We start from the raw sequence: 15,940 nt of genomic DNA on the forward strand, positions 1-15,940 counted from the left end.
GGGCAGGGAGCTCACCCCTGCCTGGCAGGGAGGGCTCCGAGCGGGGTCCGAGCTCTGCTCCAGGGGACCGAGCCCAGAGAGTCCCGCCTGGACAGGAGGAAGGACTTTATTAAGGAAGAAGTTAATTATTCAGGGACCGAGTCACCCTGGCTGGAGAGATTCCCAAATCACCCGGACACAGCCCTGTGCCTCGGGATGGCCCCAGGGAGCAGGGAGGACCCAGGGAGGTCTTTGCCCTGGCCCAGCCTGTGACTCTGTGGTGGCACACAGAGACAATGCCAGGGCCCAGCTCTGGGCACAGGATGGCACCCCCTTGCCCCCAGGCTCCTGCTTTGGATACATTAAATTACCTAAAATCTGCCAAACCACAACCACATAAAATCACCAAAACCTGCCAAGCCTTGACCACATAAAATCACCTAAAACCTGTCAATCCACAACCACATAAAATTACCAAAACCTGCCAAGCCTTGACCACTTAAAATCACCTAAAACCTGCCAAGCCACAGCCCCTGCAGGCCCAGGATGTAAAATGCCAGCAGCCCTGGCTGTGTGGCTCCTGCAGCAGCCACAGCCCTTTGCTGGCAGTGCCCACCTGCTCACCCCTCCTCTCCTCTTTGCCCAGTGCTGGCGCCTCCTTTCCTGCAGTGGCTGCTCAAGGGCAGAATTAGAGAATCCCAGCTTGATTTGGGTTGGAGGGGATCTTAAAGCTCATCCCATTGCACCCCCTGGATGGGAATGTAATAAATATAACAATAATATAATATAATATAATATAATATAATATAATATAATATAATAATATACTATAATATAATATACTATAATATAATATAATATAATATAATATAATATAATATAATATAATATAATATAATATAATATAATATAATATAGTATATTACATTATTATATATATTATATATTATTATTATATATTATTATCATAATATAATAATAATATGTATAATATATACTATATACTATATATATTATTATATATATATTATATATATAATGTATATTTTTTATATATTATATATATAAAATAATATATATAATATATAATATAATATAACATTATATTATATTATATTATAGTAATTATATTATATTATATTATATTATATTATATTATATTATATTATTATATTATATTATATTTAAACTATAATATAATGTAATGTAATTATATTATATATAAACTATATATCTCCCTGCCAAGAAGGAAAGTGAGGCCATTGCAGAGCTGCAGCCATCAGCACATCAAGCCCAGCGCCAAGCTTAAAAGCTAAATAGGCTTAGTCATAGAATCTAATGAGCTAATCAGAGGTGCCCAAACCTATTACCAGCAGGAAAACACAGCTGCACTGCCTGCCGTGCCCTGCTTCTCCTCGGGCTCTTTAAACAAAGCACAGAGCACTTTCTTCAGGAAAAAAACCTTGGAGAAAACCTTGCCTGATGCCAGGGTCATGCAGACTCACATCACTGCCACATCCCGTGGTGAATTTACCCCTGTGGAGGGCTCAGGGCTGCCCAGGTGTCCCAGGCACGTCACACTGCCCCTCTCCAGCAGCAGCTCTGCTCTGTGCCCCCTGCCAGCCCCACTCTCCTCCCTCCTCTCCTCCTGGGCTGCTCTCAGCAGCAGCCCCAAGCTGAAATACATTTCCTGGGCCTGTTTGTCCTTTCACAGACAGAAAACCACTTGGGTGTCCTTGCTTTTTACCCTGTTGACACAACACTGGGTTCGTTCTGCTCTGGGCAGGCCAGCACAGCCGAACATTTCCTTGCTAGCACTCCCTAAAAAACTTTCCCTCCCTGCTCTGAAGGGCTCATTTGGTCCTTTCAATACATTCTGGGCAGAGCTTTGTCTGCACTCAGTTTTCCTTCCCCCTCTGCCTCTCGGATCTGTTTCAGGGAGATAAAGAATTCCATTGCATCCAGAGGCCACGCTCTTCCCCTAACAATCCTCGTGGTTTCTTTTTGCACAGCTCACCTGGGCTATTCAGTTGCTAGAAGGCAGACAGAGCATATTTTAGCTGGTAACTGGCACCACAGTTTGATTGGAAACACATTTCAGGGGCTGCTTTCTATAATTACAGATGGGCTGGATAGAGCAGATGTCTGCGTTAACCTCCGCTGGGTCAGTGCTGCAAGTGTGAGAAAGTGGCTGCTGTAGCCCTGGCTGACTTCAGAGCCCATTTCCACGGAGCCTGGGCAGGTCAGGGAATTGTTAACACAATATAATCTTCCCCCTCCAGGGAGCAGTTTGAATTCAGCCCAAGCTAACCCAGATCCTGAGTGCTGATCACGCTGCCATCTCATTGTTCAGGTTTTGTGGGTCTCCATCTCCTCCTCCCTGGCACACAGGTATCCTCTTGCCCAAGCTTTTACCAGCCCTGGCCCCTCCCTGGCAGGCTCCCCTCTTTCCCACAGCTGCTTCCTCGGGGTTAAACAGGCCATGGGAACTGGGAGAACTGGGATCAGCTCATCCTTCCTCCTGCCTGGCTGTGCAGGGGATACCAGCAGCGATGCCTCACACCCACACTCACCCCACTGACACGTGTGAGGTGACAGGGCCACCAAATCCCAGTGATTTTCATATTTTTAGAGCTGGACCTGATTAAACTCAGCAAGCAAAACATGCTCAATATCTGAAAATAATCCCATCCCATGGCTTCCCTCTAATGCACCACAAATTAATGTCACCACAAATGTCACTGGGGCACTTACCAGGGTCTGAGTTGCACAAACAAAGGCCAGAAGGGAATCACATCCAGAATAAAAGCCACAAACTCCCCTAATTTCACTGCCATTTGGTCTGAAGGGCAAAAAAAACCTCTCTCATGTATTCCTGAAAAATTACCTGAGATGAGGAATCAAACCCAGTCTGTGAAAAATCAAAGAGTTAATTACACACTGTGCTAATGAAAAAAAAAAAAAAAGGAAAAAAGCAGGCTTTATTCCAGTTAGAGCAGGGCATCTAAACCCAATTAATTCCCAGCTCACACTAATAATGTTCTAAAGGTCTCGCTGCACACAGAGCAGGAGTGTCACTGTCACACTCAGGGGCACGGGGACACCGAGGTCACAGAGTTTCCCTGGGTCACACACAGAGATAATGGCAGCAGCAGAGCAAGGAGCATCTTTTAGACTGTGCTGCTTATCAGAATACTTCTCCCTATATTAAAAACAGCAGAGGTTTTAGGGGAGGGCGGGGGAGAGGATTTAAACCATGCAATTTTCTATTTCTTTTCTGTAGCTTTTTGATCCTTTCACTTTCGGGTCTAGCAAATGCAACTTTCTTCATCCTTGGAGATTATTCTTCAATTCCTCAAAGAGGCTTCAATTTTCTCACAAATCTCTCTTCCTTTCACTTAATTTAAACATTTATGGCCAATTCCATGATTTAATAATGAGAAATAAAATTGGAGATTTACTAAGTGTGGAGAGAAGACCTTTCATTCCATGTGGGGATTAAGAAGGGAGTTAAAGGTGTGAGCCCTGCTAGCCTGACCTGAGCTCCAATCCTGAGGGATGCTGAGCATTCCCTGCTCTCACCCAAACCAGGGAATGCTGAGCACAATGCAGATTTGGACCCTAAAGACTCAAGCAAACCCATAAATCCACAGCAGGGCTGTTTCAGAGATATTTTGCTAATAACTTTAGAGCCTGAGTTCATTTAGCAGCAGTGGCAGCTGATCAGGTGCAAGCTGCTCCTCGCTCCACCATTAATTTAAGGTAAGTGCTCACTGGGATCTTTGTTCCGCACAAACGCTCCCCAAATCACTTCCTCAGCCTCCGTCAATTATCCGAGACTAATGCACCTTGAAGTTACCTTTTAGAGCAAACACTTCTCCGTGGCCATAACTCTCAAATATTATCAGTGGCCCAAAGATGGGGACAATGCAGCTTTCAGCTTTGGAAATTGAGGCTGCGCGTTCAAACGGAGAAATCAGAAATAAATCAGAAATAAATCAGCGCCGGTGGAGCCCCAAGATCTATTGCATTTTCATAATTTGGCAATTGCTAGGCATGCTCAGAGGATCAAATGGACCTTGAGCTCTTTATGCAGTTGATTTCATTTTCTGGATGGCTACAATTAGATAAAGGCAGCTTTCTCAGGTACTGCTGCAATGGCACTGCTGCAAATGAAGTCTGGCAAATCAAATGTCCCCCCTTCGGGGCCAGCTGGCTGCTGTCACCCTCTCCAGCACTGTGGGGACCCTTCTGGGTGCTCAGGGCAGGATGCAGCTGCCCTGCTGTGCTTGGGAGACCCCCAAACTCAGATCTGCCAGCTCTGTCCTCTCCTGTGGTCCCTCACCGTGGCATCCTCACATTTGGAAGTGCCGTGGCACAGCCAGGCACTCACTGCCCCAGCCTGGGCACAGACCATGCTCAGAGGCCTTCTCCAGCCAGCTCTGGATCTGTCCCTGCTGTGGCACCCACCAGTTCCAGACACAGCTCATCTCAGATCACAATTTCCATCCTGTTCACTCAGGCAAAAAGGGCTCCAGCAGACACAAATGAGCCCAGACATGGAAAAGGCCGAGCCTCCCTCTGCCAAATGTCCTGGATTTGTAGCTCTGATGAGACAGAGAGGTGCCACTGCTGCCTGATTTTGGAATGGGGCTTTGGCTGGGAGAACAGGACAGAACAGAGCTAGAAGCTGTCTCTTCCCATCTTCTGTGTAACAACTCCATTGCAGGTCTGGATCCCACTTGGAGAACGATGCTGGCTGCGTCTGTGGGCTGCCAGAATTCGTAATAATTAACCATTAATGTTGGCAAACACTTGGCAAATCTCCACCCGCTCTTAGAGCCCTCTGCAAACAGGAACAGATTAAACCTTGCCAGTCCTACACATGAATCCAAAGATTTCCCTCCATTTCTATTCTCTGACAGGGTATTTAGCAAACAGGGCGAGACTGGGAAATACTCAGGTCACCCCCATTTTACAGAGCTACATTTCCAAAGCCCCAACAAGCCCTGCTGGTGCATCAAGAGTGAAAGTTTGTGGCCTCCAGCCCTACCCCATCCTTCCTCTGCCTGCCAAGGCTTCATCCTTATCTCACTGGCAAGAAAGTCCAAGCAGGAAAGGGGTGCACACTCAGCCCAGTCTGTCATGGATCAGCAAACTGGTGGAGAGATAGTTCTGCTTCTGTCCTTGCTGCTGGGGCACAGCAGAAAATAACCCAGAAATAGCCCTGAGCCAAGCACAGAGCACGGGCTGCTGTGACAGCAGCTCTTCTTGTCCCTGCCATGGCTTGGTGGCATTTTTGCCACCCAGCGTTGCCATCCTTGCTGCTGTTTTCTGACAGTTCCCTGTGGATGTGATCTTGTCCAAAACAAACCTAAAAGCAGTGGGTTTCACTCCAAAATAGTGATGTCCCCTTGAAATGCAGTGCTTAATGAGGAATTAGAATGGAATAGGTCGGTCAGAGTAACAAACTACATCTTCTAAAACAGCAGACTTCCTCCTCAAAGCCATTCCCTGACAAAACTCCAGTTTTCCACTCAAGGCCTAGCTCCAAACAGAAATATCATCCATTTGACCCAGTCACATTGTGCCAGGGCCATTAGAAATGGCCAGCAGACAAACTTTCCTGACACAGGAGAACAATCTGGCTCCCAGGACCTCAGAGCAAGGACATTTGGTGGCTTTCTGCTCATGTCTGGCTCCCTCCCATGTCATGGCCTTCATTCCAGCTGAGGGCTCAGGATGAGCAGTTGTTCAATAAAACCAGGGGCTGTGTGCTCACCTCCTTGCTCCAGTTTAGCTCAGCCAGCAGCAATCAGAGCATCCTCCCTGGCTGGGCTCAGGAACACTCAGGAGCTTTTGCTGTAGACTCTGGAAGAACAATCAGTTTGAGGCTTGCAGCTCAGACATCTCAGTGCCCGTCTGGGAATAAAAAGGTCTTTCTTCTTTTCCTCCCCCGGTTCTTTCCCCTCATTTGTGTTCATTTCTGGCTTTGAAAGGAAATTGCTTTAAATCTCAGCTCAGCAAGGGCTGGAAAGCCAGGGGAACATTCCCTGGCAGTTCAGGAAAAGCCAGGCTGAAACCTTTTTTTTTCTGAGACTGAGCAACATGTGGACAAGTGTTTGGGGATGAAGAGCAAAGGGACAGGTGCTTGGAAGGCAGAGTGTCCCTGCCCATGGCAAGGGGATGGAACAAGGTCCTTTAAGGTCTCTCCCAACAAAAACCAGCTGGGATTTAGTGATACAGAAAAAGGGGGAAGAGGTTTGAAAAAACATTTGTCTAAACTTCCTTTTCATACCCAATGTCAGTGGAAATCCCACTTACCCCATGGAGAACCTGCCAGGAATGTCCCCTCTCCCTCCCTTTACACCCCAACAGACATTTTCTGTCCCTTGCACCCTAAACTCCATACATCAAACACTGAAAACAACAGCCAGGACTCGTCCCCACACATCGATCAAAGCCCGAAAAACGCTGCTCCAAACCAGCTTGAGTCAAGGCACGAGAAATGTTAGGCCTTTCCCCTGTAACAGAGCCTTATTTATCACGGTGGAAAGGGTACTTTGGAGAGGCAAATGGCCAACTAGTCCCTTTGATACATGGAGATGCTTCAAGATAGGTATGATATAGAAAACCTCGGCGGAGATATGTCCCAGCTAATCTGACAGTTATCTCTTTTACAGCCAACTACTGTCATTTCAGTCTTTGAGAACTGCCAGCGATGCTGATAACTGCAGACCTCAACACAGCAGAGGAGAAAGCCTTTGTTAATTAAGCTGCCTTCATTTTCATGCTGCTCTGGCCCCGCCAGGGCTCTCGGGGAGGGAGCTGCTGCTGTGTGAACCTTTGTGCTGGTGATGCAGTGCCACACGCCCCCCCCCAGCCAGGGCAGCTGCACATCCTCACCCCCCAGCTGGAATCATCCCTGGGATGAAATGCTGCGGCCCTGCCACCGACCAGACTCATCAGTCACCTGGAACAGAGCAGATTCCCCCCTTGGAGGGGAAAAAAGCCTGCCCCGGAGGATGCATAAACCTGCCCATTGTCCTGATTTTCCCAGTGTGGTGTCGTGTTCCAGGGGAGCCTATTTATACTGAATTCATGAGAGCCACTTTGTGCCCAGGAGAGTTCAGCCCTGTCTTTTCAATCAGTTAGTGGCCATCAGACACTAATGGGGTTTCTGGAACTGTGGGTGCTTTATGCTCTGTTCTGCAGCTGTTTGGGCTCGCTGAGCTCTTCCCTGAGCTATGCTCAGCCCCTCACTGCAGGCAAAGGTGATGTTCCCTCACTCTTGGATCCTCAGCGGACTTGCAAGTGTCACATGTGAGCCCAGACTTACTTTTTACCATTTCTGGGGGCAGTTTGCAGTTTTCTCTGCCTGATTCTGCCCACACTGGGGCTGTTTCCCTTGCCCTGGAGTGGTGCCTCATTCTCCTCCTGATGGCCACTGCTCCTTTCTCCCTGTAGCCAAAGTCCCTGCAATAAATTCCATCACCTTCACTGGATGAACAAGTGAAGCAGAAGAGGGAAACACCCATCCTGCAGGTAATAACTGCAGAGCTGAATGAAACTAAAGTGTTGGAGGGGCTTTGATCACTCACACTGGGCTTTTCACAGCCCAGTTGTGACAGCTTCGCCCCAAGCCAGTCCATCTTTGCTTATTTGCTCTTACAGAAACTTAGAAAGCAGCTTAGAAACCTCCTTAGGACCCAGCCAGCCTCCACTAAACAGTTCTCACCCACAGGTCTCTTCTTTTTTACCATTCAGAACCATCACCCAAGAACCATCCAAACCAGTTGCCCACATTCCTGTGTCTATCCCAGCTTCCCTGTGCCCACAGCTGCAGTTCCCAGCTCCCTGCCAGGTCACAGGGATTCACACCCCTTCTAGAACTCCAAATCTCTGCAAAAAATGCTGTTCCCTGTGGATCTTCCTCCACATTTTTTGTCACTTACCTGGCGAGGCACTTGGAGAAAGGCAGGAAGATTTTTGTAGCTGTGGAATGGTTAAAAAGATTCCTGCCTCAGGACCACTGAGGTCTTAGTGTCTGTTCTATAATTTATAGCTCAGCATCTCTCTTCCCAAGGTTTTGTGCTCACAGAGCAACCCTTTTTTATTTCATATACACGGCTCAGCTCAGGAAATGTCTCCAGGTTAGTCCAGGCCTTGTTAATGCCTTCACCCATGCACCCTCCGGGGAGAAAACACCTTTTTATCATTAGGTGAAAATGGAACTGCCTGGAAAAAACAACACAAACGCGGGTTTTAGCCCACGAGGAGAGATTCCAGGCCTTTTAGTTAGGAAACTGCCAGGCTGCTGTCGAGTGAGCCAGGGCTGGAGAACTGGCTGTCAGGGCAGGGAGAGACATGAGCCTAAACCAGAGGGCAGCAGGAGGCTCAAACACTGGTTAGAGGGGACAAAGCAAAGTATTCCATTTTAATTGATCTAATCTTTGGCTCCCGGTGGAATTTGCAGAGATATCTTACTAGAATTACCCGGGGTTTATCAGGAGACAGCAATACTGGGAAAGTGCCTTTTGCAAGGCAAACCACTCCAGATCTTGAACTGCATTAGCATTGGGGCTGGCTGAGCAAATGAGCCCCACAATGGCTTCAAAGATGAGAGGAAAAGAAAAAAAAAAAAAAAACAACCTGGGGAGAGAGGGAATGTGTGAGATGTAAACCCATCTGGGCACACAAATGTGTGTGAGCACAAACCCAGCACATGCATAATGCTGCCTGCTCCCTCCAGGGTGGAACTGGAAGGATTTAGCAGGGAGCAGAAAATGCAGGGCAGAAGCACATTAGAAAAGGCATCTCAATGACAGCAGCTTTCATCCTCCTCGTCTGAGGTCCATCCCTGCTCTGAGTGCAAAACCTCTGAATATTAAAAAAGGAAAAACAACTTTAAAAAGAGAGGAGGGCAAGAGGGACATGAAACAAATCTCCTTAAAATACAGACCCAGATATAAAATACCATGTGGGTGGAGCAAGCTAACAGGAGAGATAAAAACCAGGTGGTTTCTCATCATTTTTTTTTTCCTTGACATCCTCTGTCTGAGCAGATGACTGCAAGATCTTTGGAGATGCAGAATAATGTCTAGCTCTGTCAAGATTTCTCTTTATTCAATGCGGGGAAGCAGTGAAAAAAACATCAGGTCTGATAAATGATTCATGGAGCCTTTTCTTCTGCTAATCTGTAAATAAATTTTAAAAAGCAGCTTCCTTTTGATGAATATATTCTGCAGCTCGTAGAAACATGTTGGCCTTTAAGCACAACACAGGCGCTCTCAGATGTCTCTAGTGCTGCTGTCAGGACTCTGAAAGCCCAGCCTGGCTCCTGGCAGAGCTGCATGGAGTTTTACTGACTTGCCTCAGCTGAGGATCTGCCTCTCCAACCCCATGGCATGGGGGGAGCCTTGCTTTATCTCACTGCTCAGTTTATGCCAGGGAGAGGGGAACATCCTGTGGATTTACAGATGTGAAAGCCAGGAAGGAGCTCTGTGAGCATCTCATACGACATCCTAAAAAACAAGCCCTAAGTCCTCTCCTTGCTGCCTGTTTTACAGTCACTGGGAGCAGAGCTTCCCTTCACACCCTGCTGGGAACAACAGAATGGTCCTGCTGTGCCCATCACCACAGTCCACACTCCATTCTCTGTGCATCCTCAGAAACATCTGCTGGAATCTTCAGAAAAACCCTACTGTACCTATCACCATGGATCAAACTCCATTCCCTGCCCATCCTCCTCAGAAACATCTGCTGGAATCACCAGAACAACCCTGCTGTGCCCGTCACCATGGATTAAACCCCATTCCCTGTGTATCCTACTCAGAAACATCTTCTGGAATCACCAGAACACCCCTGCTGTGCCCATCACCTTGGATCACACCCCATTCCCTGTGCATCCTCCTCAGAAACATCTTCTGGAATCACCAGAACACCCCTGCTGTGCCCATCACCATGGATTAAACCCCATTCCTCCTCAGAACCATCTGCTGGAACCACCCTGGATTCACCCTTGGGCAGCTCCAACCACCAGCTGTGGGAAAGGTGGAGCTGCATCCCTGCTCACCCTGCTGCCAGTTCTGAGTTCTCTCCTCCCTCATCACCAGGTACTTGGGCTTTTTCTTTTTCAATTGACCTTTGCTTTTTAACTCCTGTTTTCCATTCAGCTACAGGTAACAGCAACACCAGGGGTGTGGACACTCTCAGGCAGCAGAGAGCTTCAACAGCCAAAGCATCTCTTGCTTGTCAAATTTCTGGGTTTCTCCCTGAGCAGCTGGGCCTCAAACTGTCTCACAACTTTCCTGACTCTAAACAGGCAAGGAAAGAGAAGGAAAAAAAAAAAAAAAAGCATGATTATACAAGGACATCTTTTATTTCAGTACATTCAAGACAAAAAGAAAAGAAAACAATTCAAGAACAGGATGTACCTTCACTCAAGGCTTTATCTCCCCTGCCCCTCTCCATTGTCATCTCTTTCCTTTTACAACCAGAAATTGCATAGAATTTGTTTTTTCAATCAGAAAATTAAATTTGCCAGTGTAAATCCCACATCTGTGCCAAGCAGAGGGTGAGCTGCTGCTGTTTTTAGGGAAGTCACTATTTTCCTTACACGAGATCCCGGGCTAATGATTTTCTCAAATGCTGTGTGGCTGGAATTCACCCTGGAATTTGAGGGTGCTCCGTGGGGTCACGGATTTGGGGAGCTCCTGAGCCTGGGGCAGAGCTCAGAGTCACTTCAGGAGCATGCAGAGCACAGCCAGGGACACTCTGGGGGTCCCAACACCTCCTCCTTGGCTGGTGGGGATGGGCAGCCTCCCCCAGTGCTCCCCACTCACCTCCCTCAAAAGGCTCCCCCCCACCCCGTCCCAAGAATAGAAAGGAAAAGGAAAAAAAAAGGAAAAGATAACCCCAGAATGAAACAAAAGACACAGAACCCCTGAAATTCCAGGCGTTTCAAGGCCTCTTTGAGTTCACTGTGTTTGTTGGCTGTTTTTTGGCATTTTAATATATGTATATATATATATATCTATGTATAGATATATTTCTCTATATATGTAATTTCAACAACTCCTCAGATGGACTTCCAGCAAATGTTGCTTCTCACAGGGAGCGTGTCCCATCCCATCCTCCCCTTCCCCTTTCAACCCACCTGCCACCCTTGGAAAAGGAAGAAGAATTCAGCACCTGGTGCCTTGGAGACTGGGCCCTGACATACCCAAATTAAACAAAAAAAACCCCAAAATAATGACTCCTCCCTTCCCACAGCCACGGCAAATAAAAAGTCCCCCTTGCCCTTGGAGAACATCCCCCGGTAAGTGATGGAGAGGCAGCGCCATGTCCTTTCTCCTGACCTTGGAGGGGTGAGAATTCCAGGAAGCCCTCCTTGCCCCTGCGTGGGCAACACCTGCTACACCAGCCACCCACCACATCCCTCCTTCCCAGAGACAGCCCCTGGACCTCCACCAGCCTGAGGACCTCCCTCCTGCCACACCAGGCCGCGGCGGACACCGAAACCGCAGCCAGGCCTCAGCGCCCACGCCGAGGTGCACCTTGCTCTGGAGAAGCCGGGTAAACTGCTATTGATTTAAAAACGAGTTGACATTGTACAAGTCCGTGTTCTGTAAAATGGAACAGGACCCTCTCGTCCCACCCCGACGCCCCACCCCGGGGCCCGGCGCTACTCGGGCCCGCTGCTGTTGGTGGCCTTGTCCCACTCCAGGCTCTCCTCGCTCCGCGCCGGTGACCCCGCGGCCGGCCGCGCCCGGAGCCCCTGGAAGCGGCGGCACTCGGGGCACACGCGGATGTGAGTGCAGCCCCGGGCGACCAGGGCGGCCTCCTGTGCCAGTCTTTGTGCCAGGGGGTCTGGCTCGCCCCCGCTGCACAGCTTGCCGTTGCTGAGCGTGGTCGTGCTGCGGGCTCGGCGCTCCTCGGGCAGAGCGGGGCGAGTCCGTACCACCCCGCCTCGCCTCCGACGGGGGTGGAAACTGTCCTTGCACAGGATGATGTTGCGCAGCTCCGTCACCATCTCTTGGCACACCGACACCTGCGGGGGAGAATGGAGGTGCCCTGCTCACCTGGGCGAGCTCTGAGTCCCTCAGGGGCTCTGGGTGCTGGAGTGATGAGGGCTTGGAGTGACCTGGGAATGTGGGAGGTGTCCCTGACCGTGGCAGGGGGTGGAACTGGATGAGCTTTGAGGTCCCTTCCAACCCAGGATGTTTTAAGATTCCATGGTGTGATTCTGACACCAAATTTTTATGGACTCAGTGCTGCTGGTTTTCAACATCAATGCTCAGAATCTACACTTGATTTAACCCAATTCTGCCTCTCATCAGAGACCCCCACTGTGTTCTTCATCCCCAGATCAGCACAAGATCCAAACGTGCTACAGACAGAAATCCCATCCCCAGGAAAGGTACCTGGATGTTGTACACACCTTTGATCCCTTTGAAAGCCCTTCCTGCCTCTCTACAGCCTCACTCTGGGTAGGAATGCATGAGAAGCTCATGGATTTTAGATCCTGCCCAAAGAACCAAGCCTGTTCCTGGGTTTGAGCTGGCCTGACTGGGATTGCTCCTCAGCCTGGGTGCATGACTTGCTCTAGGACACCCCACAGGCACCAATAAACACACCCTGTCCCCTCAGGACACTCCCAGGTCCTACCTCCGACTGCTCAGAGTGTCGAAGGCTCCACAAAAATTCCAGCATTGCCATAAAAATTGCTACGATTAAGCCACAGATGAGCACCACGAAGATTCCACCAATGTTCTCCATCCCCAAGCCTAAAATAAAGCAGGAGAGACACTCTGGAGAGGCAGACACATCATAAATTTCAAGTATCACTGCACAGAAACCCCAGGCTTTGCTGTTTTGTTGGCATTGTAGATGCCCAGCCAGGGACCAAAAGCACCGAGCCAGCAGCATCCTATTAATAGCTCCCTGCATGACTCAGATGGCCCAAGTGAGTGACTTGCAATAACTGCAGGATCGAAGATGCCTGCTCAGAAATGATGATTTTGCAGATAAACAGCCAGAACGTTGGAGGGGAAGCACAAAGCAATTTGTGGACAAACTGAAAACAGGAAGGGAAAAAAGTGGGATCAAAGGGGCACATTAATCCCTGCAAATTATTCACCAAGCTCCAGTGGCTTTGAACTTGAAAAGGAAGAGGAGCAATGTTGTTAAAGGAGCAGAGATAAAGGAGACAGGGAAGGGATTTAAAGGAAGGTGGCAGCAGGAAAAGCTCCTTTGATTGCATCACAAAGTGCTGCAGGAAAATGATTCCGGCTGCTCGGACTGCAGTGGGAACGGAGAGGCTCCAAACAGGAGCAGGATGCTGTGTCACTACAGGGTGACAAAATGGGGTCCCTGCCACCCTGGGGAACCTAGCTGTGGGTTGAGTGTTTGCCCAGCACCCCTGGCCCATGAGGAGGGAACAGCCCCTTCCATGGACAGCTCATCCCACCTCATCCCACAAGTCACTTCCTAAGGGATGACCACCATGCCTGCCCAGCCTACATTCCAGAAAGTTCCACCAGCTGAAGGAAAGTCCATCCCTGAAAAACCTGAGCTTTCCATGTGCTGAGGCCATCACTTCACTTGCCACCACAGCCCTGGTCTCCAAAACTGTGCCTCCATCTGCCTGGGAGATGAGCTGACCTCAACATTTGCTGTCCTGGGGTGTGGTTCCTGTCTCCTGTGTTTGGTTTGGGTTCCTGATTGGACTGATTACTAAAAAACATGTGCTCTGCCCTGGGTTGGCTGTGTGAGGCCATTACTCAACAAGAACATCTATAAAAATCTTCCTCTCCCTCCTGTAGCATTAAATCAAAGTGTAAGAATAGATGATTTATTGACTTGATCTCGGCGTGGCTTTTAGACATAAAACCTCACCAAAATCCTTGTAAATTGCTGACCTGTTTTGTTCTAAAACTTAGCAGGTCACATTTCTGCCTCCTCCTCCGTCATTCTTTTGGCAACACCCCCAGAGCAATGCAGGGAGTCTGTAAATCAGAGACTTTTGCAGAGGTGCTTCCACAGCAATGGCAAGGCAGATAAAACAGCCCAGAATCACAATTCAGACCCAAATGTAAAGGCCATCCACTCCACCCAGCAGCTCACAAGTGTGAATTTAGGGGTTGTATCTCTCTCTACACATCCTCCTCTCATTCTGTCTGGGTGCCACCTCAGACACCCAAGCTCACTGAGAGATGTTTCCTTTCTCCATGCAGTTACACCTTCCTCATCTCCCGAACTGAAGAAGTGAGCCATGGCACAGGGAACAAAACAGGAACATAGGAACAGCAGAAAAACTTACCCAGGGTCACAGATTGTGCTGGGTAGTGCCAGAAACAGCCTAGCTTCCCCCTTCCAAAGCCATCTCAAAACAGATTCCACCTTAGAGCTGCTTTTAGCACAGTTCAAGGGAAAAAAAAACAAACCCTTCCACCTTCAAAAGTAACTCATTTAATAGCAATAACCTGATGTCTTACACCTTCAGCCTGAAGATAAATAACTGGGGTTGTCTGTAGAGCAGCACTGCCCAAAAGTGAGCATCACCTCCCAGCCCCATGGGGTGCCAGCAGGAACGGCACAGACACACACACCTACACCTGCTGAAGGTCAGAACTCCAAAACAGCTTCCCCAGCCCTGGCTTGGCTCTTTTCTCTGCTCCCACAAAGGTCACAAGGCTGTGCTTTTAACTGGGGGGTCTGCTGCCCTCGCAGAAAACACTTGCTGAGGAAAAGGGCTGCTGCCAAAACTAAAAAATGCAGCAACTGTGTTAAGCTGGCAACTGCTCTCATGCTGGGACATCAGCCTAATGTGGTGGCTTTTATGGCAATTTGCATAGCATTACCCAAAAGAATTTGCTCCTCAGTTTACAAATGTACTAATAAAGTCCTTGTGTCCCTTTCCTGGCTGTTTAAAAGACGCTTTCACTTGGAGCCATTAACCAGCGGGCCTGTGGTGGAGATCCATCTCCCTTCAAGGAACCCAGGATTTTGGTCTGATCCCTTCAGCCATCCATTTTCCCAGACATTCATTAGAAGCTAATTTACCCTCCATATGCCTCCAATATTTGTCATTTGGTTGTTCCCGCTATCTCTGCCCCAGGCAAAAACACACAGCGTGAGGCACAGCGGAGCTGTTTGGCTTTCTCCTTGAGTTGTGAAGGAAGGAATCTCAGGTCAGGAGAAAGGGAAAAAGTGATTCCCAGGCAGAAAACCTGGCAGACATGCAGCTGGGTGTCCATCCTTGCACCTCTGGCCAGGACGTTTCTGTGCCTGGTCCCTTGGGAGTGCAGGGCTTACCTTTGGCTCTGTGGTCCTCCTCTTTGGGGCACTTCCCTCCTTCCCACCACTTGCGCTTCAGGATTTCCAGGCGGTTGTTCTCCTGCAGCTGGAGGATGGCCAGGTCGAACTCGTCGCGGAACACGGAGCCTGCAACGCCGAGAGGGACGTGGTAGGGCCCCACCTTCCTCCCCATCATCATCCTCGCCACTTGCCCCACCCCAGCGTGCCCAGCTAGCACAGCTCCTCTCTGGGTGGCTTGGAGGGGCTGTCAGTCCATGCAAGCCATGGAAAGCTGCAGCCACCCCACGGGGAATGTCACCTGGTTAATGTCACTTGCAGAAGGTGACTTTACCTGGCCACCAGGAGCCACACAGGCCTCTGGAGCAGGTCCATGGCAGGGGGGGCTTTGGCTTTTGAATGAGCAGTTCAGTATCCTGCTCCTGCAGACCATGGAGGTCCCTCTCTTGTCATTCCACCTCCAATTCAACCTTGTTCTAACGCTCCTTCCCTCAAACTGGTCACGGAATAGAAATCCTGAGTTGGAAGGAGCCCAAGGATCATGGAAGCCAAAACGTCCATGCTGGAGGAGCTCAGTCCTGTGCTGGGCACGGAGCTCTGCTGCAGTCCCAGTGTCTGCTACCAGAGATCCTTGTCTGCCACC

At 49.1% G+C, this 15,940-nt stretch overlaps 1 protein-coding gene and 1 long non-coding RNA gene across 2 annotated transcripts in view; one reads left to right on the forward strand and one right to left on the reverse strand.

The window, feature by feature from the left end:
- The first annotated feature begins 1,136 nt into the window (after positions 1 to 1,136).
- Positions 1,137 to 3,443, forward strand: LOC135285419 (uncharacterized). Its single transcript, XR_010350258.1, has 2 exons — positions 1,137 to 2,143; positions 2,262 to 3,443. It is a non-coding gene; the product is annotated as an uncharacterized LOC135285419 (long non-coding RNA).
- Positions 3,444 to 10,341: 6,898 nt separating this feature from the next.
- GRIK4 (glutamate ionotropic receptor kainate type subunit 4) overlaps positions 10,342 to 15,940 on the reverse strand; it is a 190,203-nt gene continuing 184,604 nt past the window's right edge. Inside the window, exons 18-20 of the mRNA XM_064397624.1 lie at positions 15,298 to 15,426; positions 12,649 to 12,767; positions 10,342 to 12,031 (exon numbers count right to left, since the gene is read on the reverse strand). Of these exons, the coding sequence (XP_064253694.1) occupies positions 11,666 to 12,031; positions 12,649 to 12,767; positions 15,298 to 15,426 (614 nt within the window). The 3' untranslated portion in view covers positions 10,342 to 11,665. The remainder of the gene's footprint in view (positions 12,032 to 12,648; positions 12,768 to 15,297; positions 15,427 to 15,940) is intronic.

This window comes from Passer domesticus, chromosome 23, assembly GCF_036417665.1.
Source record: "Passer domesticus isolate bPasDom1 chromosome 23, bPasDom1.hap1, whole genome shotgun sequence".
NCBI classification, from domain to species: domain Eukaryota; kingdom Metazoa; phylum Chordata; class Aves; order Passeriformes; family Passeridae; genus Passer; species Passer domesticus.